This window comes from Ursus maritimus, unplaced genomic scaffold (genome assembly GCF_017311325.1).
Source record: "Ursus maritimus isolate PB19 unplaced genomic scaffold, ASM1731132v1 scaffold_7, whole genome shotgun sequence".
NCBI classification, from domain to species: domain Eukaryota; kingdom Metazoa; phylum Chordata; class Mammalia; order Carnivora; family Ursidae; genus Ursus; species Ursus maritimus.
Genome location: NW_024426885.1, coordinates 69583874 through 69608054, shown reverse-complemented (window position 1 = coordinate 69608054; position 24181 = coordinate 69583874). Strand labels below are relative to the sequence as shown.

At 42.3% G+C, this 24181-nt stretch overlaps 1 protein-coding gene across 1 annotated transcript in view; it reads left to right on the top strand.

Annotated features, from left to right (window-relative positions):
• The first annotated feature begins 7787 nt into the window (after positions 1 to 7787).
• The window catches only part of PCNX2 (pecanex 2), a 291473-nt gene continuing 275079 nt past the window's right edge, over positions 7788 to 24181 (top strand). The window contains exon 1 of the mRNA XM_040624241.1: positions 7788 to 7940. Within this exon, the coding sequence (XP_040480175.1) occupies positions 7788 to 7940 (153 nt within the window). The remainder of the gene's footprint in view (positions 7941 to 24181) is intronic.

Sequence of the window (24181 nt, the reverse complement as noted above, 5' to 3'; positions counted from 1 at the left end):
TCTTTGTAATAAATAAACTCTCAACAAATGATTGGAATCATTCAGAGTGTGTTCTCTGGAATTAAATGCAAAATCAAAGATAATTATAAGATGATCATATTTGTTTATACATACATGTTTCTAAATAATCCATGGGTTAGGGGAATCCCAATGGAAATGAGACAGTATTTTGAACTGCGCAATAAAATATATAACTAATACCATGGTTAGAGAAAAGTTTACAGGTTTAATTACGTAGGTTTAACTACATAGGTTTAACTATATAGGTTTAACTATATATAACTACATAGGTTCAACTATATATTAAGAGGCATGGCAAAAACCAAACGAGCCAAGCATCCACCTCAAGATGTTAGAAAAAGAAGAACAAATTAAACTCAAATACAATAAAAGCAGGGAAAATAAGTGAAGAATGTCAATTAACAAAATAACAAAGGTTTGACAGAGAAGATCAACGTAATCTAATATCTATTCTTGGTAAAGACTGGTTGAATTGATAAATCCCTGATGAGTGAACCTGAAAGAATGAGGAGTCACAAATAATGGATTTTAGGGATGCAAAGGCATATATCACTGCATTTTTTTTTTTTAAATCACAAGAGGATGGTATTAACAACTTTATGCCAATAAAGTAAGAGATTTAGGTGGGATGGACAAATTCTTCTTCAAAATTCAATTTACCATAAAGTCAAAAGAAGTGAAATATTCAAACAGACCTAAAATTGTTACAGATACCGCATTCAAAATGCATCTTGATTCTTCATCTGGATTAGTTATTCTCTAGGCTGTTTTGTGAGCTGTTATGCAGTAATTCGTTTTTATTTTCCCTTCCCTTTTTCCAGAGCTTGTTCCCTGTGTTCCATCACTTTCCCTTCCCTAGTATATTCACTCATTTTGATGAAGCGTATTTTCCAGTGGCTCTGAGAATGAGAACACAAGGGTGTAGTGGGTATTTGTGGTGTCCTGCAACACGGACATTAGGGTCACCCTCAAATGCTTAATGGATTTGGGGATGTTAAACCAATCTTGAATTCCTGGGATGAATCCTACATAATTATGCTATATTTTATTTTTTATGCTATTGGATTCAGAGTGCCAATATTACGTTGAGGATTTTGGTTATACAGGTAAACCAATCTTGAATTCCTGGGATGAATCCTACATAATTATGCTATATAATATTTTTTATGCTATTGGATTCAGAGTGCCAATATTACGTTGAGGATTTTGCTTTTGTTATACAGGAATAAATAATACTCTGTAGCTTTCTTTTCTTGTCGTGTCTTCATCTGTTTTCGTATCAGGGAAATATTTGCCCAATAGAGTTAGTTGATAAATATTCTTCCTTCTCTGTTTCTAATGTTTGTTTTCGTATCAGGGAAATATTTGCCCAAATGAGTTGATTGATAAATATTCTTCCTTCTCTGTTTCCTGATAATGTTTGTATGTGATAATCACAAGCTCTGTTAATAGCCAAAATTCTCTTCTACTTTCCAGTTTCTCCTCTTTATTAATGTCTTACTTTATTTTTAATCAATCCAATATTCCCTCAAATCTCATGAAGAATATTAATTATAATTTTTTAAAGATTTATTTATTTATTTATTTATTTATTTGAGAGAGAGGAGAGAGTGAGCAGGGGGAAGGGTAGAGGGAGAGAAACTTCAAACAGACTCCCTGTTGAGCGCGGAGCTTGACCCTGGGCTCGGTTTCATGACCCATGAGATCATGACCTGAGCAGAAACCAAGAGTCAAAAGCTCAACCGACTGAGCCACCCAGGTGCCCCTATTAATTATAATATTTAAGGACCTCTCTTATTTTCTTCATGTGTCCTGTTTTAGTGGGGACCATTTTCTTAGAATGGTTAAATTTTGATTTTTTAATTATTTTGATGATTTAAAAATTTCTATTCTTTGTTCATATTTATAAATGAGGTCTAAATTAATGAGGATTAATCCTCATTATCTCTATGAGAGGTAGCTAATATCACTCTATAACAAACCCTGTTAATCACTATTTCATTTCTCTAGCAGATACAACTTCTTCCACTTGCCCACATTCAGAGCCTTCTTGGACCTCAAAGAGTCTTTCATCCAGAATAGTTAGCAAGAATGAGCCTCACTGGGACCCATGAACCAGAAGCAGATTGGAAGATGAACAACATGGATCCTTGAGCAGCAAAGTGACCTCTTCCCTAGTGTTAGTGGGCAGGCACACCAGGGTGAAGGCTGTCATGGAGACTTTTACCAGCTTTTCCTTGTCCAGGGCTCTAGACTACTTGTTTGTTCTCTAGGGTCTGCTCTTTGGCATAGCCATATTGTCATCATCTGCTGGAACAGTCTTCAGGGTGTCAGTATCCATTGAGAATTGCAGTTGATGGGCAAGGTGGTGAAAGAGCCTAGGGAAGCGAACGACATTAGGAATATTACTGCTCTGCCAAGCCATCTGACTCCACCTAACCCCACTGCTTATGTCGTGGTAACTCAAACATAGCTGAGTCACTGCCCTGGCTCCAGGTATATGCCCCATATTAGAGACGGCTAGGCAAACACACGTTACTTAGCAGGCAGTTGTTATGGAAGGAAGCCTGGATATGCTTCTGGTCATGAAGGGGTGCTCTTCCAGTACCCATATAAATTTTAATATTTCAACCCCAATTAATCCCAGTTCCATAATATTTCAGTTTTATATTGCTTTCCTCAGCCCTAGCCAATTAGACCATGGCCCACATGGAGTGCCATTAATAATGTGCAAGAATTCTACATAGAAAACTGTCAAATGATATTGAAAGGTCTTAATAAGTAAAGGGCTACATCTTGTTCACCAATGGAAAAGCTCAATATTCAGATGTCAATTCTCTAAAAATTGGCTAGTAGACTCAGCTATAATCCCAGTGAAAATCCCATGTGCGTGTGTGCGTGTGCACGTGTGATAGATATGTTGACCTATGTTGACTTGCTGAGGGAATAGTATCAGCACAAACAGAAAGGCATGAACGAACATGGTTTGTGCAAAGATAACATCAATAGTTTGGGTTTCCAGAGACGAGGTTGCAGGGATTTGGTGAAGTCAAGGCTTGGAGGGCACTGAATTGTTTTCTGTTTATTTTTGTTCTGCATGTGATGGAAAACATTTTAAGAAGGGGTAACCAGGTCCGATTTACATTTTATATAAATCACTTTGCCTTTCCCTTCACCTGCTCAGATCTTTACTGCAGGTAACTACATTCCCCGGGCTCCTGGGCACTAGGACTTCCAGGTAGGTTTGGCCTACAGAAGGGAGAAGTAGGAGATTGGAAGTCTGGAAAAGAGAAGTCAGGGTATTTATGTATTACCCCCACTGTTACACCCCCCCCTCACTGCATGTGGTGGGGTTTGCTGAAGTAGCTGCTCGTCCTCCAGGCTCCAGCTCTCTCCCGCGTGCACCTGCCATGGCTCTATCTCCTGCTGCCAGTCCTTGACTTCTCGGCTCTGACGGGGCTACCTCCAGTCCTAGGAGTCCTGCTTCTGCTCATCTCCAGCTTCATCATCCATTGCTCATTTTCTCGTCTTTCCCATTTGCCATGTAAAATGACCTCTCTTTGAAAGCCAGAGTTGCTCTTGTTTTTTTTTTTTTTTCTTTTTCCTGAATGGACCTTAATTGGTACAAGGGGTTAAATTTGGTGAAGGAAAATCCATTAGGAAGTCACTGAGATAGTTCACACGTGAGAAATCTTGAAGACCTGACCTGCTCTAGTAAGGCTGGAGCAAAGCATATCTAGTCAATAGTCACTTGGACGTAAAATTGATAGGAGTTGATGATTGACTGAAGGAAGTGATTAGAGAGAGGGGGAATCTAAGACAGATCCTGGGTTCTAAATGATTAGGTGGGTGGTAGCTTTATCAACTGAGATCCAAAATATAGAAGGTAGAGTAGGAAAAATACCAACAAGAGAGAGGCCAATGAGTACGTGTGTGAACATGCTGAGAGCCCGGAGGGGGCAGCACCCAAGTGCATGTAAATCAGAAGTTCAGAGAAGAGGTCAGGGCTGAATACAGAGATTTCAGATCGTCAACACATGCATAATAGTTAAAGCCAGGAGAGTAGATGAGACTACGCAGGAGAAGAGGAGTGGTGGAGAAGAAACTTGCTTATCTCTCCCATCCCCCCCAGCCTCCCACCCCCGTATTAAGAGCCAATTTGTTAAAAGGAGCACTTCATTGACCATGTGCTTGCATTTAGATCACCCCTGCCTTCCTGGCCTCTAAGGAGTGGCTTATTCGCTTGTCTCTTCTTCTTCGCTACCTGTTCACTCTTTTTAAATATAACGTAATTAGGTGTCTGCCCACATCACTGTCTCCAATCCTGCAGCTGCAGTGGCATACGTCACTCCTAAGGACAATGTTCTTCTATGACACTTGACCCCGTGAACCATTTCCTTCTTCTTTTTTTTCCTCCAATATTTTATTTATTTATTTGAAAGAGAGAGAGGGAGAGAGAGAGAGGATAAGCAGAGGGAGAGGGAGAAGCAGACTCCCTGCTGAGCAGGGAGCTTCACATGAGACTCGATCCCAGGATCCTGGGATCATGACCTGAGCCAAAGGCAGACGCTTAACTGACTGAGCCACCCAGGAGCCCCTGAACCATTTCCTTCTTGAATTGTTCTTTCCCTGTATAGTTTTTTGTTGGTCACAGGCCCACTTTGGTCTATTCTTCTCCTTCCTCCTTTCCTCCTGCTCAGGCCTTTAACCCTTGTGATCCACGATCCTTATGCTCTCTACTCCATACTCTTTTCCAGGAGACTGTCATTCCCCTTCCTGGAACTCCATGCTGTTCTTCCCCAAGCCTATATCCCTATTTCAGACGTGTCTCCTAACTAACCTCCAGAATCATATTCACACTGCCCCACCTGCCAAGCTCCCAGGCAACTCAAGATCAGACTAGTCATTTTCCCCCCCACTAGACAGCCTATATTCTACAACTTGATTAATTTTATAGCATAGTCCCCCCAACCCCAAACAGAAAGTTACTTTATTCTTTTGCCTCTATGTCGAATTGTTTTCCAAGTCCTAAGTCATATTTAATCCCTTGACATCCCATCCACTCTTGCTGGCTCAGGTATGCACCATTTCCCCACGCACTGTTGTTCACGTTACACCTGTGCTTAAAGCCTTTCAATGCCTGTCCATGGCCAAGGATAAGTTCTGAAGAACTTCGAATGATCCACAAAATTGACCTTGCAACCTTGGGGGTTATCAGGGAAAATTTGAAACTGGCCCTAAACATAGAGGGCGAAGGGAGACCAAAGGAAGGGAGGCAGAGCAGTCTAGATTGGGAAGTGGCAGTTTTTGCTTTCTTTTTTAAAATTTAAAAACATTGTAATATTATTTGAGAGAGAAAGAGACAGAGATAACGAAGAGAACACGAGTGGGGAGGAGAGGGACAAGCAGGCTCCCCACTGAGCAGGGAGCCCCACATGGGGCTTGATCCCAGGACCCCGGCATCATGACCTGAGCCGAAGGTCATGCTTGGACTTAGCCACCCAGGCACCCTGGTGGCAGTTTTAATAAGCAAGGGAACTCACACACGTAGCTTGTTGGGGCAGCCACAAGATGAGCCGAGATCTACACCTGCCAGCCAGAATCTTAATTTATATAGAGGTCTTAATGCGGTTTCAATAACACATTGCTTTCTCAAGTCTGAATCCTTGATGTGACTCCTAGAGTGAAAACGGTGGGTAGAACATATATTCCAAGTACAGGGGTGGAGTTGGGGGTGGGGGTAAGGAGCCTCTGATAGTCCTGGCCCAGCTCTCAGGTCCAGCAGGGATCATGACCTCTCAATGACCTCCTACCACAGGATACATACATACACGTCTATTATAGTACCCAGAACATTTTGTTGCAAGTCTTGGCTGATTTGCCTGATTCCTCTTGTAGTCTGTGCACTCCTTCATGGTAAGAATTATATTTTATTGATATTTGCTTTCTCAGTCTGCAACAGAATGACTGGCAGATAGAACGTGGTCAATAAATATTTCATGAATCAGGCGCAAATGAATGAGGGCACGCCTGCGGTGCAGGAACGGACCTGTTGCACGGCCATTCCTCCTGGACTCATGCACATGAAAGTGACCCTTTAGTGTGGGGCTTCCTGTGGAGTTCATCGATTCATTTGTTCGTTAAATATTTATAGAGCACCTGGTAGGTTTCAAGCATCCAGCCATATCACAAGCATGCTCTTGGCTTTGAGAAAATTACTATTCCAACACAGAAAGCAGCATTATAACATTTTGGTTAGTCATTCCTGCAGATGAATGCAGAATAGATGAAAAAGTGGTCAAGCCTGGCGGCATACACACCAATGTGAGACTTTTGCTGTCACCCAGTGGACGTTCATGTTCCAGACCTGCTCCTCACGATGGACCTCATCTTATTTCATTTCAGCATAGAAAGCCTGGCATGCCTTCACTGGTCTGGGAAAGGCAGCCATGAGCAAATGCTGCTGCAGACCAGAACGTGGCCAGGGCATACACAAGTGCACATATCAGAGAAGAGATGTGATGTGTTTGGGACAGAGGACACCAGAAAGGCATGTTTGGGGACCATGGAACCTTCTAATACCTGCTCTTGCCCAAAGGCCCTACCTCACGCAGGGCTTCCTCTGCTCGTTCCTAATCAAGACAAGTTCCCTTTTATCTCCTCCTTTTCCAAAACCTGTTCTCTGCAAGAATCTGAAACTCATTTACTTGAAGTTATCGATCACTAATAAATGAGAGTTTTGTTTCCCCACTTTAAAGATGAGTTCCTCTTTATCTTGTTCTCGTCCAAAACTTGCTTTCAGAAGAGAATTTGAAATTTATCTACTATAAATTATAAAATAGTACAAAAGCTTAAAGATTATTAGTTCACTGATATCTTCTAGTGGGTCTTTCTATCTAAACAGTATAGAAAGACTTAGACTAACATTGTAAGTAGTCGATTGATGACTGGGATTATGTTCTAGGCAAAATATAAAAAGACAAGTCTAGCTGAGTCTCCTGAAATTATTCCAGGAAGGTGCTCTGTCTTCTTTATCTGCCAGGTTGGACAACACGGGGGAGGAGGGGAGAAGGCCGGGGAGTCGAAAACGTCAGTGTCAAAGGTGCAGGCAGGGCGTGGGCTGACTAGTTGAACGTCTGAGGTCAGCGGTTAATTAAGGAGAATGAAACTGTGCAGGCAGTGCTGGGGGCGGGGGGGGGGCGGAGAAATTACACTGAATGATGTGTGACAGGATCTTGGTTACATAAATTTTTTTTTGGTGCAGGAAGCAAAAGGGGAAAAGGGAAAAGAACCTGTCTTGGTTTGTCTCTTCTGCATGAGAACATTTTTGTTCTAATAAGAGGAGGGGGAGGAAAAGAGGGGGCAGCGGGCAGAGCCAAAGAAGAGAGGCTGGAGGGACTCAGAAATCCTTCCACCCCGCAGGCAGGCCTGTTGGAGGGAGCCTGGGCGGGTGCTGGGCGGAGCCTCCGGAGCATCCTTTGAGCGGCCGCCTCTGAGCACCATGGGAAAATCCTTCCTCCCTCGGACATGGCTCCCACCTGCCCCGCGGCAGCAGCCGGGTCCGGCGCCGCGGTTCGCGGGTCTGGGGAGAAGAGCAGCTTCAGTCGCGGGGCGGAAGGCGGGGGAGGGGGTGGGGGCGGCAGCGGCGGCGGCGGCGGCGGCGGTGGCGCCGCCCGAGGGCCTGGGTGTTAGAGCCGTGGGCGCCAGGGGACCGGCAGCGGCGGGCGGCGTGCAGCGGGGCGCGCCGGCCGCGGGGCGCAGCAGGCATGGTGTCCCAGGCGCTGCAGCTGCTCCGGCAGGGCGTGTGGGCCGCGCTCACCGGCGGCTGGTACCACGACCCGGAGCAGAGCAAGTTCACCAACAGCTGCCACCTCTACCTGTGGCTGTTCCTGCTGCTGCTGCCCCTGGCCCTGCACCTGGTGAGTGGGGAGTTTCGAGCCGGGGAGACGTGAGGATGGAGGGAAGAGGGGGAAAGCCACCAAAACCTGCGTGTCTGCCTCATGATGGAAAGGGTTGGCAGGCAGTGATTCTTAAGGAGTGGGGTTAAGATGTATAAACGTAGTGTTACAAGGTAAGTAAGTCACGGGGTTGCAAGGTACAGCATGGGGAATACAGTGGATAATATCGTATTAACTTTGAGGTAACCATTTCGCAATGTATACAAATGTCGAATCATTATGTTATACACCACAAACTAATATAACATTGTATGTCAGTTATACCTCAATTTAAAAGAAAAGAGGTGAAATGAGGAAGGTCTTCAGGAATTTGGGACAGAGGGAAAGGGGGCCAGGGACTCACTGGCAGGAAAAGAAGTAGAAAGGACTTTGGGAGCTCTGGGACTCATTAAGAATTGATGCTGGCTGTTAGGATGAGTCAGACTCTGCTTGTCGTTGGGGGATGTTGGTTGAACCTGTTCTGGAGGTGGAAAATCCTAGGCCTCCTGGCTGGTTAGCTGGGCATGATAGCGAAAATGAAAAATGAATTTTTAAAAGCAAGTGTATTTCAGTTGTTGATCTTGTAACCCCTCCCCTCTCTTCCTATTTTGCTTTGAGAAGGCAGGTTCAATATCAGTTACCTAACTTCCAATTTCTACACCACTATGTAAAGAAATCTATAGAAAGATATAGTAATGGGAAAATCTAATGTGGTTTATGCGAAGTATTACAGTACCTAGTTGGGGCTTGACACTTTAAGAGGGTTACCGTAATTGAGTGCTTGCAGAATAGCTACATAGATGACCTTCTTGGGTAAATTAAATATACCTCATTGAAACAGTGGTTATCTTTATTTGAGAAGCTGTAAAGGTAAGGTGCTTTATATCTTATTAAACGTTATGTGCCAATAATCTAATTTTGATATGCCTTTTGAAGGACTTTATTCCTAAAATGTAATTTAATCATGTTCTCCCCAGCAAAAATCTTCAGTAAGTTTGCACAGCTGATGGATTCCAAGTGCGACTTTAGAGGCTGTCCATGATTTGGCTCCCATTTACTCTTTCTGGCATTTTATCCAGAGGGTCAGAATTCTGGCTCTGAAATCAGGCTGCCTGGCTGAAATTTTGGGTCCACCTCTTACCAGTTCTGTGACCTTGGGGAAGTTACTTACCTTATCTTGCTTTTCATTTTCTTAGCTGTAAAATGAGAAAAATAATATTACCAGATGTACAGTGTTGTTTGGAGGCTTAAATGAGACACTGCCCATACAGCCAGCCAGCCATCTGTCTGGCTTGCCCCAGGATTGGACTCAGACTTGGTTTAAATTTCTGTTTTGCTGCATAGTAGCTGTTTGGCCTGATGTTTGACCTATCTAAACCTTAGTTTTCTCAGCCTTAAAATGGTTGTGATAATGATCATATCACAGGTAAAATAAATAAATGTTCATATAAAAGGCATGAAGATACAGAAGCTGATCCATAGATGCCCTTCAATAAATGTGAGTTTCCTTCTTCTTCTCTGACCTTGTTCATTATTTTCCCCTGGGCTCCAGGTCTTGATGTCTGGAGGGGCAGCATAAACTGAGTGATGAGGAACACAAACTTGGGTTCAGTCCTGGTTCTTCTGTTTACTAGTTGTCTGAGCTAGAGCAAGCTTCAGCTTCCTGGTTTGTAAAGCAGGGATAATAGTACGTCCTTATAGGGTACATATGAAGGTTGGTTGAATGAATGAATGAATGAATGAATAGTTGATTGATTAAATGAATGAAAGCACTTCTCAGTACCTGGCACATAGCAACTGCTCAATATGAGCTGGGCTCCCCCCCCCACTTCTGTCATCATTCACTTGCCTGAATCTCTCCATCCTTCTCTGTTTCAGCTTCCCTGATTTCCACAGAACTAATTGCTCTTCTCTCTTGCCCTTCTAGCATCCTGTATTTACTGTGAGTACGATAGCACATTTTGGATTCTGCATTGTACTTAGTTGTTGGAACATGTATTTTACCTTTACTCCTAGATCATGAGCTTTTTGAGGGCATGGGTTTTGATTTTGTTGATTCATCTTGGTTTTTCTTGTTGCCTCTAGTGAAGTGCCCTGCATTTGGTTAACAGTGATCTCATATGTAATAAACTAGTGGAAATAAAATCAACTTGCATCTCTTCCTGTTCCATCCAGCCTTATATTGTCTACTTCACTGTATATTTTAAGTATTTCTGATCATGAAAACAATATATATTCCACTTCCAGTCCCACCCCTCGGCAACAACTGCATTAGCATTTAATGTATATTCCTACAGATTGTTTTAAGGCATATGGGCTCATTTTCATGTAACTCCTTTTGAGATTTGATAGATGCATGTGATCAGAACCCTTAATTTCTGCCTAATTATGCTTTATTGAGTAGCTTGATTTCTAACCTGTATTTATGAATAGGAAATTGTCCTTAGTTAAGTTTCTGTTTAATGCTATTTTAAAAAACAATTTTTGTCTAGATCTCAAGAGTTTAGAAAGTAAAAAACCGATACCTTAAATAATTTTACTCTTATATTGGATTTTTTTTGGATCAAACCAGTGATACCGAAATTTGTGTATCTTTTTGCCAGTGTGCTTTTAAGTATTACAGAATAATTTTATGGGCGTGCATTTGTTATTACGCCACTTTGAAATATATCTTTCCAAAAATGCATGTTAGCCTTTTATTTCTGTGGTCTTCTGGTCTCTGAAAGTGACTTTAGCAATAAAAGACCCTCCTTCTCCAGGTGAGGGTTCTGTTCTCTAGGTCTTGATGTTTAAATATATTTTTTTTCTGCACGTCAGTGCCTGCCTGCGATTGTTAACATCTTTTTCAGTTTGTTCTACTTTTTGCTCCAAAAAGCTACCTGGCTGCTCACTGATAGCAGGGGCTTATTTGAAGTTCTGTTATTTAAGGGGCCCTGGACTCAAGACCCTCCTTCTCCAGGTGAGGGTTCTGTTCTCTAGGTCTTGATGTTTAAATATATTTTTTTTCTGCACGTCAGTGCCTGCCTGCGATTGTTAACATCTTTTTCAGTTTGTTCTACTTTTTGCTCCAAAAAGCTACCTGGCTGCTCACTGATAGCAGGGGCTTATTTGAAGTTCTGTTATTTAAGGGGCCCTGGACTCTTCTGGTTTTTGCACAATTTGAGTTTAAAGATGTTTAATCAAGATAGTTCNTTAATGGGGACTTTGGGTATGTAAATTAAAACTTTATTATTAATTATTGAGGCAAACTTATCTCTGAGCCCTAGAGTTTACTTAGACCTGGTTGATAATGTGAAAAGTAGATTATTTATTAACATTTGTAAACTTTACATATTTTTGGGAAATGCTCAACTAAAATCATTAAGCCAGTTTGGATAATTTGGAAAGAGTTTTACTTTGATTTGCTACCAGTCTGACTTTCTTTTGGGCAAACTGAAAAATGCATTTGTCATTAGAGATATTTAAACTTTCATTTATTACACGTGTTCTTGTGCTAATTCTTTTGAGGTAATGAACGGAAATTCACATGGAGCTTTAGAACAGTAATACCATGGGCGTGATTCTGACCCCGTGTGAGTTCTGACAGCACGAGGCTAGTGTCAAAAGGCATCCCTGCTCTAACACCTGTCAATTACCTCACTTCTGCACGCCTCAGTTTTAGCATCTGTAAAACGGGGAGTATGGGTTTCATTTTAGAGATTTAGCAACTGAAATCCAGGGAGTAGGTTACTTTCCTAAGTTCATCTAGACAGCAGGTGGTAAAATATAGAATTTTCGTTGAGGTACTGTCGTATCCAAGTCCTTGGCCTTCACACAACACTGTGCTGCCAGACTTGGTACACGTGAGAGCATTCGAACTCCCTGAAACGGCAGGTCCACATAAAGTGGCATTCTCATTATCCTGGGGGCGGTATAATCAACCCAAGTAGATGAAGAGTTGAGTAGTTGAAAAATGGGGTGGAACCTTGATATTCTTCAAGACCCCTTGCAGAGCAACACTATATGTGATTTTCACACAGAAAGCCAGTCTTTTATCTTATGACTCTAGCTTTATGTTGCCTTTCATTTTATGTTAGCTAGACTTGCTCTGTTTCCAGTTCTGCTTTTTAATTTAGTATTGGAGTCTTCCTTTGATAGGAACCACTTCATTTCCAGTTCCCGTAATTATCAAACGGGCTTACCTATCATGTGCTACTGTAGCACGAGACACAAAGTGAGCGCTCTGCGAGCGCTAGCTGGTATCCTTGCAACTGGTCAACCACTCTGTTATAGTCTGTAGCCACTCCCCCATTTCGGTACATAATTGTTTTTCCTTAGATTTTATATTTCTTTGTACCCCCTCCTTCCACTCCCACTTCTAACATATAAGATGCCTTTCCATGAATTATGAAAAGATGGTGTGTTCAAAAGTGACCCTTTCTTGGCTCAGGGCTTGGGGACTAGACCTCAGCCACCGTTTGACCCTGTCAGCTGGAGGAGGCCTTTGTGCCAAATGCAACCTGCACAACCTTCCATGGCAGGCCTGGCTGGGTCTCCTTGGTCATTGTCACTTTGTTACATGTACTTCACACGCTGCTGTTCCCAAAAGGTTACCTCTCATCCGGGTCAGGCCTAGTATTTATATTCAGTGTCTCCATAAGGAAGGCTTTTTCTGCTGTTGAATCACATGGACCATACCATCTCTCTGTTGACTCTGAGAAGCTTGTTATCTTGTCCTTCTACCTCTGGGAGCTTATTTATTCTTCGTACTTTCCCATAACTTACTTGCATGTTTGAACTTCCTTCCTCCTGCCCTCACCTGCCTCCTGCCCTCACCTGCCTGCAACAGACAGGGGTCAGAGGTGAAGCAGCTGTACCTTGAGAGTGCTGAAAAGCATTCTTTCCTGGCCCTGGGCCTCTGAAGAAGTGCAGACCGAAGCCTTCTAGATTTGGGCTCAACGCCATCCACGCAGCTGTCTTTAAAATTTTGCTGCTCCAGATAGCTGTTTGGACTATGTGTGCAAAGGTCTTGGCTCCGTGAGGGCTTTGCTTTCCTGGTGTCAGCCCTTCTACTAGGGGTGTCTGTCCATCCCTGGACTCCCTAGGACAGTCATCTTCAATCTCTCCAAGGTAATAACTGCTTGAGTGATGATTGCCACCCTTCTGCAAACTGCCTCCTGCTCGTCCTTGTCCCCTGCCACTTAGACACGTGGATGTTGTGGGTACATTGTGTTTTGTGTCTGTGCAACAGAACCAGCACCTGCCTCGTCCTGGGATGCTGGCCTCTGGAGCACCCTCCAAAAATAGTGCTCTTTCCCCTTCTTTCTGTTCTAGTATTTCAAGTTCATGACTAATTTTCTGGTGGTTAAATTTATGTCTCTCAACCCACCCCCACTTCCCTTAGAGCTTTTTGAGATGTCTCCCAATTAGTAACTAGTTATATTTGGATGCCTCTCCGCAGATACGGCGTTGGTTTTTCCAGTTATGAGGTCCAATACTTTAATACCCCTGACAGGTTTGTTTTTTTGTTGTTGCCTTTTGGGTTTTGTTTTTGTTTTTGCTTTGCAGGGAAGTTGACACTTATCAAGTGATGATTGTTTTCCTCATTTTAACCTCTTGGTCTCTCAGATGGTTACTTTTTTTTTTTTTAATGATTTTTTTTTATATTATGTTAGTCACCATACAGTACATCCCCGGTTTCCGATGTAAAGCTCAATGATTCATTAGTTGCGTATAACACCCAGTGCACCATGCAATACGTGCCCTCCTTACTACCCATCACCAGTCTATCCCATTCCCCCACCCCCTACCCTCTGAAGCCCTCAGTTTGTTTCTCATAGTCCATAGTCTCTCATGTTTCATTCCCCCTTCTGATTACCCCCCTTTCTTTATCCCTTTCTTCTCCTACCAATCTTCCTAGTTCTTATGTTCCATAGATGAGAGAAATCATATGATAGTTGTCTTTCTCTGCTTGACTTATTTCACTTAGCATTATCTCCTCCAGTGCCGTCCATGTTGCAGCAAATGTTGAGAACTCGTTCTTTCTGATAGCTGAGTAATATTCCATTGTATATATGGACCACAACTTCTTAATCCAGTCATCTGTTGAAGGGCATCTCGGCTCCTTCCACGATTTAGCTATTGTGGACATTGCTGCTATGAACATTGGGGTGCATATGGCCCTTCTCTTTACTACGTCTGTATCTTTGGGGTAAACACCCAGTAGTGCAATGGCTGGATCATAGGGTAGCTCAATTTTTAACTTTTTAAGGGACCTCCACACTGTTGTCCAGAGTGGCTGTACCAACTTGCATTCCCACCAACAATGTAGGAGGGATCCCCTTTCTCCACATCCTCTCCAACAATTGTTGTTTCTTGCCTTGTCTATTTTTGCCATTCTAACTGGCGTAAGGTGGTATCTCAGTGTGGTTTTGATTTGAATTTCCTTGATGGCTAATGATTTTGAACATTTTTTCATGTGTCTGTTAGCCATTTGTATGTCTTCATTGGAAAAGTGTCTGTTCATATCTTCTGCCCATTTTTTGATTTGTTTATTTGTTTCTCGTGTATTGAGTTTGAGAAGTTCTTTGTAGATCTTGGATACCAGTCCTTTATCTGTAGTGTCATTTGCAAATATATTCTCCCATTCCGTGGGCTGCCTCTTAGTTTTTCTGACTGTTTCCTTGGCTGTGCAGAAACTTTTAATCTTGATGAAGTCCCATAAATTCATTTTATCTTTTGTTTCTCTTGCCTTTGGGGATGTATCATGAAAAAGGTTGCTTTGGCCGATGTCGTAGAGGTTGCTGCCTATGTTCTCCTCTAGAATTTTGATGGATTCCTGTCTCACATCGAGGTCTTTCATCCATTTGGAGTTTATTTTTGTGTATGGTGTGAGAGAGTGGTCAAGTTTCATTCTTTTGCATGTAGCTGTCCAATTTTCCCAGCACCATTTATTGAAGAGACTGTCTTTTTCCCACCGGATGTTTTTTCCTGCTTTATCAAATATTAGTTGCCCAAAGAGCCGAGGGTCCATTTCTGGGCTCTCTATTCTGTTCCATTGGTCTATGTGTCTGTTTTTGTGCCAGTACCATGCTGTCTTTGTGATCACAGCTTTGTAGTACAGCTCGAAATCCGGCATTGTGATGCCCCCAGCTTTGTTTTTCCTTTTCAACAGTTCCTTGGAGATTCGGGGCCTTTTCTGTTTCCATACAAATTTAAGGACTATTTGTTCCAGTTCTTTGAAAAATGTCCTCGGTATTTTGATCGGGATAGCATTGAAAGTGTAGATTGCTCTGGGTAGCATGGACATTTTAACTATGTTAATTCTTCCAATCCATGAGCATGGAATATCTTTCCATCTTTTTATGTCTTCCTCAATGTCTTTCAAGAGTGATTTATAGTTTCTAGAATATAGGTCCTTTACGTCTCTGGTTAAGTTAATTCCAAGGTAACGTATGGTTTTTGGTGCTATTGTAAATGGGATGGATTCCCTAATTTCTCTTTCTTCGGTCTCGTTATTCGTGTATAGAAATGCAACTGATTTCTGAGCATTGATTTTGTATCCCGCCACGTTACTGAATTGCTCTATAACTTCTAATAGTTTGGGAGTGGCTTCTTTTGGGTTTTCCATATAGAGTATCATGTCATCTGCAAAGAGAGACATTTTGACTTCTTCTTTGCCAATTTGAATACCTTTGATCCCTTTTTGTCGTCTGATTGCTGTTGCAAGGACTTCTAGTACTATGTTGAATAATAGTGGCGAGAGTGGGCATCCTTGTCGAGTTCCTGATCTTAAGGGAAAGGCTTCCAGCTTTTCCCCATTGAGAATAATATTTGCAGTAGGCTTTTCATAGATGGCTTTTATGAGATTGAGAAATGTACCTTCTATTCCTACACTCTGAAGGGTTTTAATCAGGAAAGGATGCTGTATTTTGTCAAATGCTTTTTCGGCATCGATTGAGAGGATCATATGGTTCCTGAGTCTTTTCTTGTTGATATGATGTATCACGCTGATTGATTTGCGAATATTGAACCACGCTTGCATCCCAGGTATGAATCCCACTTGATCGTGATGGATAATCCTTTTAATGTACTGTTGGATTCTATTAGCAAGTATCTTGTTGAGGATTTTGGCGTCCATATTCATTAGGGAAATCGGTCTGTAATTCTCCTTTTTGAGGGGGTCTTTGCCTGGTTTGGGGATCAAGGTAATATTGGCCTCATAGAATGAGTTTGGTAGCTTTCCTTCTGTTTCTATTTTTTGAAATAGCTTTAGGAGAATAGGTATTATTTCTTCTTTGAATGTTTGGTAGAATTCCCCAGGAAAACCGTCCGGGCCTGGAGTTTTGTTATTTGGAAGGTTGTTTATCACTGACTCAATTTCTTCATAATTAATTGGCCTGTTTAAGGAATCAATTTCTTCCGGTTTCAATCTTGGTAGTTTATAGGTTTCCAGGAAGGATTCCATCTCTTCCAGATTGCTTAGTTTATTGGCATATAGCTGTTGATAAAAATTTCTAATAATCCTTCCAATTTCAATGGTGTTCGTCGTGACCTCTCCTTTTTCATTCATAATTTTAATAATCTGGGTCCTTTCTCTTTTCTTTTGGATAAGTCTTGCCAGTGGTCTGTCAATTTTATTGATTCTCTCAAAGAACCAGCTTCTAGTCCTGTTGATCTGCTCTACTGTACTTCTGGTTTCTGCTTGATTGATTTCAGCTCTAATTTTGGTCAACTGCTTCCTCGTGCGTGGATTAGGCCTGTCCCTCTGTTGCTGTTCCAGCTTCTTGAGGTGAGAATATAAAAACTGCATTTTAGATTTTTCTATTCTTTTGAGTGAGGCTTGGATGGCTATGTATTTCCCCCTTAGGACTGCCTTTGCAGTATCCCATAGGTTTTGGACTGTTGTATTTTCATTCTCATTGGTCTCCATAAATTGTTTAATTTGATTTTTGATTTCCTGGTTTATCGAGTCATTCCTGAGCAGGATGGATCTTAGTCTCCAAGTGTTTGAGTTTCTTCCAAATTTTTCCTTGTGGTTGAGTTCCAATTTCAGAGCGTTGTGGTCTGAGAATATGCAGGGGATAATTTCAATCTTTTGGTATCGGTTGAGACCTGTTTTGTGACCCAGAACATGGTCTATTCTTGAGAATGTTCCATGGGCATTAGAATAGAATGAGTATTCTTTGGTTCTGGGGTGTAGTGTTCTATATATATCTATGAGGTCCAACTCGTCGAGTATGGCATTCAAAGCCTTTGATTCTTTGCTTAGTTTTTGCCAGGGTATTGGTTAGTGACTGGCGGTTCTGAAATGTCTTTATTTCTCCATCAATTCTGAATGACAGCCTTGCTGGATAAAGGATCCTTGGCTGCATGTTTTTCTCTGAAAGAGCTTTAAATATGCTCCCCCAACCCTTTCTCTCATTCCAGGTCTGTGTAGACAGGTCTGACGTAATTCTGATGCCTTTGCCTTGGTACGTGAGAAATTTCTTTGCCCTGGCCGCTTTCAATACTGTATCCTTGGATCTAATATTTGCGAATTGCACTATGACGTGACGTGGCGTAGGTTTGTCGTGGTTGAGCTTGGGAGGGGTCCTCTCTGCCTCTTGGACACGAATGTTTGTTTCCCTCGCTAGATTAGGGAAGTTTTCAGCTACAATTTGTTCAAATATCTCTTCTAGACCTCTGTTTTTCTCCACCCCCTCGGGGATGCCGATGATTCTAACATTGGATCGTTTCATTGAGTCAGTAATCTCCTGTAACCTACATTCGTGGGCTTGGATTTTTTTAAGACCAGCTTCTATTTTGGTTTTTTCCTCTATTAACCCATCCTCCAATTCACTAACCCGTTCCTCTGCTTCTGTGACCCTGGCCGTCAGAGCCTCTAGTTTTGCCTGCATTTGGCTCATAGAAATTTTAATTTCTGTCAGATTCGCTCTCATTTCTGTCCTTAGGGATTCTATTTTCTCAGTAACCTTTTCGTTAATAGTTTTTTCAATTCTACTCATCATTTTGAGCATCGTTACTCTGAATTCCATTTCTGATAATTTGGTTACATCCATATCCATTATTTCTGTGGCAGAGGCCACAGACTCACCGTCTTTTCTTTGCTGGGGGGGGCTTCTCCTTCTTGTCATTCTGATGATGAGAGGTTCATGGGTTGTCCAGAGCCCAAATTATTGACTGGGTCCCAGGCCGTGCCCCTTGTTTTATAGGGATCTTAGGGATGTGGGCTTCTTCTTTAAATATTTTATTTATTTATTTATCTCAATACTCAGCGCTGGAGATGTTCATTTGTAGAGATCCAGATGTATCTTCCTGCATCTCAGGCTGATTCCGTGGTTATTTAGGCTGGTCTGGTACCTATCCAGCTCGACTCAGGGGACCGGCTGAAAAAGGGGTCCCCTACTCCTCCTCCATCTTAACTCTCAGATGGTTACTTTTAAGTATTAACCATATTATCTTGTCTCTTTCCCACATCCAATGGAAGAAAAAAATGGTACTCAGATTTTTCCCTTGTTTTCTTATGAATCTTTCCCCTTTAACGTTTATCGTACTATTACTATAAACTGTTGGAATAGGAAGTAGCGACAGCCAGTGCTCACCAAACACGTATAAGGCGGGCCCTCTCACGAGAGCTTCGCATGTACTCAGCCACCTGGTCCTCACAACCCAGAGAGGCACTGCCATTATTCCCATATTTCAGTTGATGCCATTGGCACAGAGAGGGTGGTTAATGTGCATAAGGATGCACAGCCAGTTGTGACCTAACCAGAGAGAGAGTCCCAGCAGCTGGTGCTCTTACCAGCCAGCCACGCCACCTTATAAGGTCATTTCACAACATGGGCATTTACGTCCTGCACATTGGCATGAAGAGATACAAACTCTGAAAATGTGCAAAAGACCATCTAGTGAAAAGTTAACTTCCCTTGCCTCTTGTCTCTAGTATCTCATCCGAGAGGCCAGCACCACTTACAGTCTCCTGTGTGTTGTTCCAAGGGTATTTTATACACGGTGGGGGGGGGGAAGTTTGGTGAGGGGATACTGGGTTGAATCATAAAGTAGCCTTCTTCATCCTCTGTTGCCCTTGTGGTTTGCTCTCTATAGAGGGTTTTTTCTCTACTCCTGGATAAAAGCATGCGCAAGCCCCAGGACTTCAGCTCACAAGTAATAAAAGTCCTATAGCTGCTTTAAGGAACAAAACACAGACTTGAGTGAGATTTCAGAATGTCCAGTTCTGCACGGTAATCAAAGCTCCAACCATTCAGTCATTTCTATTGGCAGGAATGGGTCTAAGGATGGCATGCTGTGTCCCACTCTCCTCCTCCCTCACACATTGGTTGATGTTTCTGACACCTTTAGTCTTGATGAGCTGGAAAGTTCTTTGCCGACTGACACAGTGGTTAGCTGGCTCTGGACTCTGGAAGTATGGCACTTGTTCCCAGCTGAACCTCTCTGGTGAGGCCCTTTCCCAGGTCCTTCGGAGACCCTGTTTTCCTTGCCAGCACCCTGTCCCTTGCAGTTCCTTGAGGAAGACTGCTGCATCTCTGTCCTGCCTGGTTGCTAATACTTCCACAGTTTCTCAGAATTGGCAGTTCACTCAAGTGGCTTCTACGGGGCCTCCATACTCAGGCAGCCCTTTGGGACATTCTCTTAAGCAAACTCCTGCAGAGTCGCACACAGAGCCCATGTGAGTACTCACATACCTTCTCCCATCAGACCCTGGGGGGGAGGCCAAGCTCACACATAGCAACTTCCCCTTTGTCCCTCCATCAGAGCAGTGAGCCAGCTGGTCTCACATCTCTTAGCTCTTTTAGGAAGGAGTCAGACACCACTCAAATTGTCTTTCCCATTCCCCACCCAAGTTGTGGCGGACCCCCAGTAAGTCTCTGAGTGGTCCACTGCAGCCTTTCTGTCTTGACTGGGTCAGGTGCAGACACAGGACTCACCGAATACCATTGGTCCCCTCCAAAAATCTACACAAGTCCTCTCTTTCTGGATTGTATTGCATCCTCACTTTGGGTGAGAGATTTTAGAGTCATCTAATCCACTTTCATAACCCATTTAGAAGTTTCTAGATGTGGTTTGATCCAGAAGTAGGTTGGAATCCAATTTCTGTGCTATCTCGGCTTTTTGGTCAACACTTGCAAATGAATCTTTTGTTATATAAATATGCAGTCATTTGTCTGTACATATATTCTTATTTTCCCACTTTATGGAACATCTCAGACATTAATACATAAAGAGCCATCCTGGCTTTTGTATTTAGGGAAGGCTTCCCCGAGGAAATGACTTCTGATCTGAGACCTGACAAATGCCTAAGGAGTTAGCCAAGCAAAAATGGGTAGACCATGTGGAATTTGGATCCAATTCTCAGTATAGTGAGACACACTGATGTTGGTTTTTCGTTTTTGTTTTTTTGTGTGTGCTTTGGGGTCAAATTTGAAGTAGAATATAATTTTTTATTCCCTAATTTTTATTTTTGAAAAGTTTCTTGTGCATAAAAATGTTGCAAAAATAGTGACTGGATACGATAAGCCTTCACTTAGATTCACCAATTCTTAATATTTTGCCACATTTGCTTCATCATTCTCTTTGTATATTTATACATTTTTTTGATTCTGCTGTATCATTTCAGAAGAAGTTGCAGGCATCAGACACACTCCCTGGGGCTCCTTGGGTGGCTCAGTTGGTTTCACGACCGACTCTTGATTTCATCTCTGGTCCTGATCTTGAAGTCCTGGGGTGGAGCCAGTCTCAGGCTTTGTACTCAGTGGGGAGTTTGTTTGAGGCTTCTCTCCCTCTCCCTCTGCCCTTACCCTGCTTGTATGTGCACTCTCTCTGTCTTAAATAAGTGAATAAAAACCAATTTTTAAAAAGAAAGGACACTTTCTCCCTAAAAATGCCTGCAGGTTTGAAGGACATTCTCCCACACAATTATCACAAGCAAAAGAAGTTTTATTGATCTCCTGTTGTCTAATGTATAATTCCCATCCTGTTTCCTGTTTTCCTAATAATGTCCTACATAGTTGGAGCTTTTTGTTTTGCTTTTCTGGTTCCAAGATTTAATCAAGGATCATACATTGCTTCTAGTTGTCATGTCTTTAAATCGCACTTTATTCTAGAACAAGTTCTTCAAGCTTTTTTGTTTTCTTTTGTGGCATTGAAAGATGTTTTGCAGACTGTTCCTTAATTTAGATATTTTGGATCATTTCCTTGAGATACGATGTGTGATTATGCTTTTTTTTTTTTTTTTGGCATGAAATCTGGATAAGTAATGTATCTTTGTCGTGCATAATATCACTGGCATGTGATACCGTCCTCCGACTGTTAGCTCTGTGAAGTCTGGTCACTGGTTAAAGGGGTGTCACCTACGTGAATCTATTATAATGGTACCTATTTGTCCCTTTGTATTTAATAAGTAATCCGTGAGGAAAATGCAGAGGCTGTATATATTGTTGTATTCACCCAAATCTTTCACTCAGTGGTGGTAACATACATCGATTCTTGCCTAAAAAATTATTGCAATGGTAGTTGCAAAATCGTGATTTTCTATAATGGTATTCTTCTGTAAAGAAAAGCTTTCCCTTTCCCACTTCCCCTGTAGCTTTGTTGTACTGGTAGTGCTCCTAGATTCATGTTTGTTTGTTTGTTTGTTTGTTTTTTAACGATTTTATTTATTTATTTGACAGAGAGAGAGCACAGCAGGGGGAGCAGCAGGCAGAGGGAGAGGGAGAAGCAGGCTCACCGAGCAGGGAGCCCCATGCGGAGCTCAGTCCCAGGACCCTGGGATCATGACCTGAGCTAAAAGCAGACGCTTAACGACTGGGTCACTCAGGCGCCCCTAGACTCATGGTTTTTTAATTCAGTGGGTTAAAATCTGTTTCTATGATCCTTCTTTTTGATATTCAAATTACACACAATTTGGCAAGTGGGACTTTCTTTGAGCAGTTCCTGCATCCTTTGGACGTGTCCCCAGCAGGTTCTGAGTACTTTCTTGCTTTCTGGCCCAGCAAGAGAGTCCAGGCTTAACATATACTTTTCCCATCCCAGCTCTGGAAAAAGCAGCCATTTTTCTAAGGAGCCTGGATCCTTTTAGTGGGGAGTGGCATTTGGAAACCAAGACTGAGGGCAATAGTCATTGTGTTCATTACTACTGGATTGTCTTTACTTTGGGTCCTTTCGTCGACAGAGCTGGGGGAGCTTATCTGTCTGTCTGTCTATTTACCTGTCTCTCTATCTATCTATTGAGAGTTTATTCCGAAACCTTTAATCTGATCCAAATCCAAGGATTCTTCCTCTCCTTTATTCCTTCCACATTTGTGTCCACTTTTTCCCATAAGGAGAACTCTGGTTGCCAAAAATATCATTTTTTTCAATGATACAGACATGAATTACTGTTCCCATTCCACTACCAAAACAAAACCTTTCAGGAAAGTTCAAGCTTGCTTTGAGTTTTGTTATTATTCTTTAAGGATACAGTGGTGTGCTGTGAGAGTATTGTGTTCTAACGTAATTTGGATTAGAACACCTGGGTGGGGGCGCCTGGGTGGCACAGCGGTTAAGCGTCTGCCTTCGGCTCGGGGCGTGATCCCGGCGTTGTGGGATCGAGCCCCACATCAGGCTCCTCCGCTATGAGCCTGCTTCTTCCTCTCCCACTCCCCCTGCTTGTGTTCCCTCTCTCGCGGGCTGTCTCTATCTCTGTCGAATAAATAAATAAAATCTTAAAAAAAAAAAAAAAAAAGAACACCTGGGTGGCTCAGTCGGTTAACTGTCTGACTTAGGCTCAGGTCATGATCTCAGGGTCCTGAGATAGAGCCCCGTGTTGGGCTCCCACTCAGTGGGAAGTCTGCTTGTCCCTCTGGCCCTCCCTCCATTCTCCCCCAATAAATAAATACAATCTTTAAAAAAAATAAAGTTACTTGGATTAATTCTTTGAAAAAAATTTTAAATTGAGATTTAAACTTGTACTCGTTTCAGGGGTACCACATAATGATTCGATATTTGCATAGGATTTGTTCTTTACTTCTATTTTTCGATTTGTTTTTGTAAGTATATTGTCAGTTTGATGTATGTTTAGGTCCAGCTGTGGGTGTATGATTTTAGTTTTTTTCCTTCATCCTTGTTGATTTAATAATTTTTGAAAGCAGGAAACCTTCACATGGTTCAGAAAACACATTTCAAAGATATGTTGTTTTACTTTATAAAAAAGTTTCTTTGGCTGCTGGGTGGAAAGTAGATTAGAGAAAAAGCAGGAATAGAAGGGGAAGTTCGGAGGCTTTTTTAGTAGTGCAGCCAAGAGATGGTGGTGGCGTTAAGATGGAGACATGTGAATGTATCGTTGTAAGATTTAGTGATAAGTTCGTTTGGGGTGGAGGAGTGAGGATGAGGGCGAAATCGAGGTTATCTGACTCGAGCAGTAGGTGTACGAGCTACCGTTGCCAAAGATGGGAAAGGTCGGAGAGGACAGTTGGTGGGAAGGGTTGGGAAACCAAACATCTAATTTTAGACATGGTAGTTTGGAGTTTCCTTTTAGATATCAAAGTGGAGATGTTGAGTAAATAGTCAGATATAGTTCTGGGGACCTTAAGAAAGCAATAGTAGCTTGAGATAAGAATTCGAAGATCATCCATGTAGAGATTATATTTACTGTCAAGGGACTGAGTGAGAGCTCCTAGAGAGGATGTGTAGAGAGAGAGATTTGATCTCCAAATCTTTACTGTTCTATGCAGGCAATAAGACATTTGCTCTGTTGTTCTCTGCTTCTTCTCAAAACACCGGATCTGAATGTATTATTCTTCAGTGTTGATGAAGGATGCATAGATGATGGTGATGGTGACGGTGATGGTGATGATAAGTGATACTAACATTTGGGTAGTTATTACATTTCAGATGGTAAGGTCCAAGGAGCTCTCTATGCAGACAAAGAGGTGATATGGGTGAGGTAAGGAAAAGACTGGAGACCTTGGCATCTTGCATTAAATGTTTAGCTTTAGAGACATTGACAAGAATATTTTCAGTGGAGTGCTGGGAGTTGAAGCCAGATTGCTGTGTGTTCAAGAGACAATGGGAGGTGGAGGAATGAAGACAGCTGGTAAGGATGGTTCTTTCATGCAGGGAGCAGAGAAATGGCACAACATCTGGAGAGAAGTTGGGATTCAAGAGAGGCTTATCCCTCCACCAACTCTGCAGAAATCTTGAGGGTGGGGATGCAATTTGACTTCCCTTCTGTCGCTGGTGCAGTG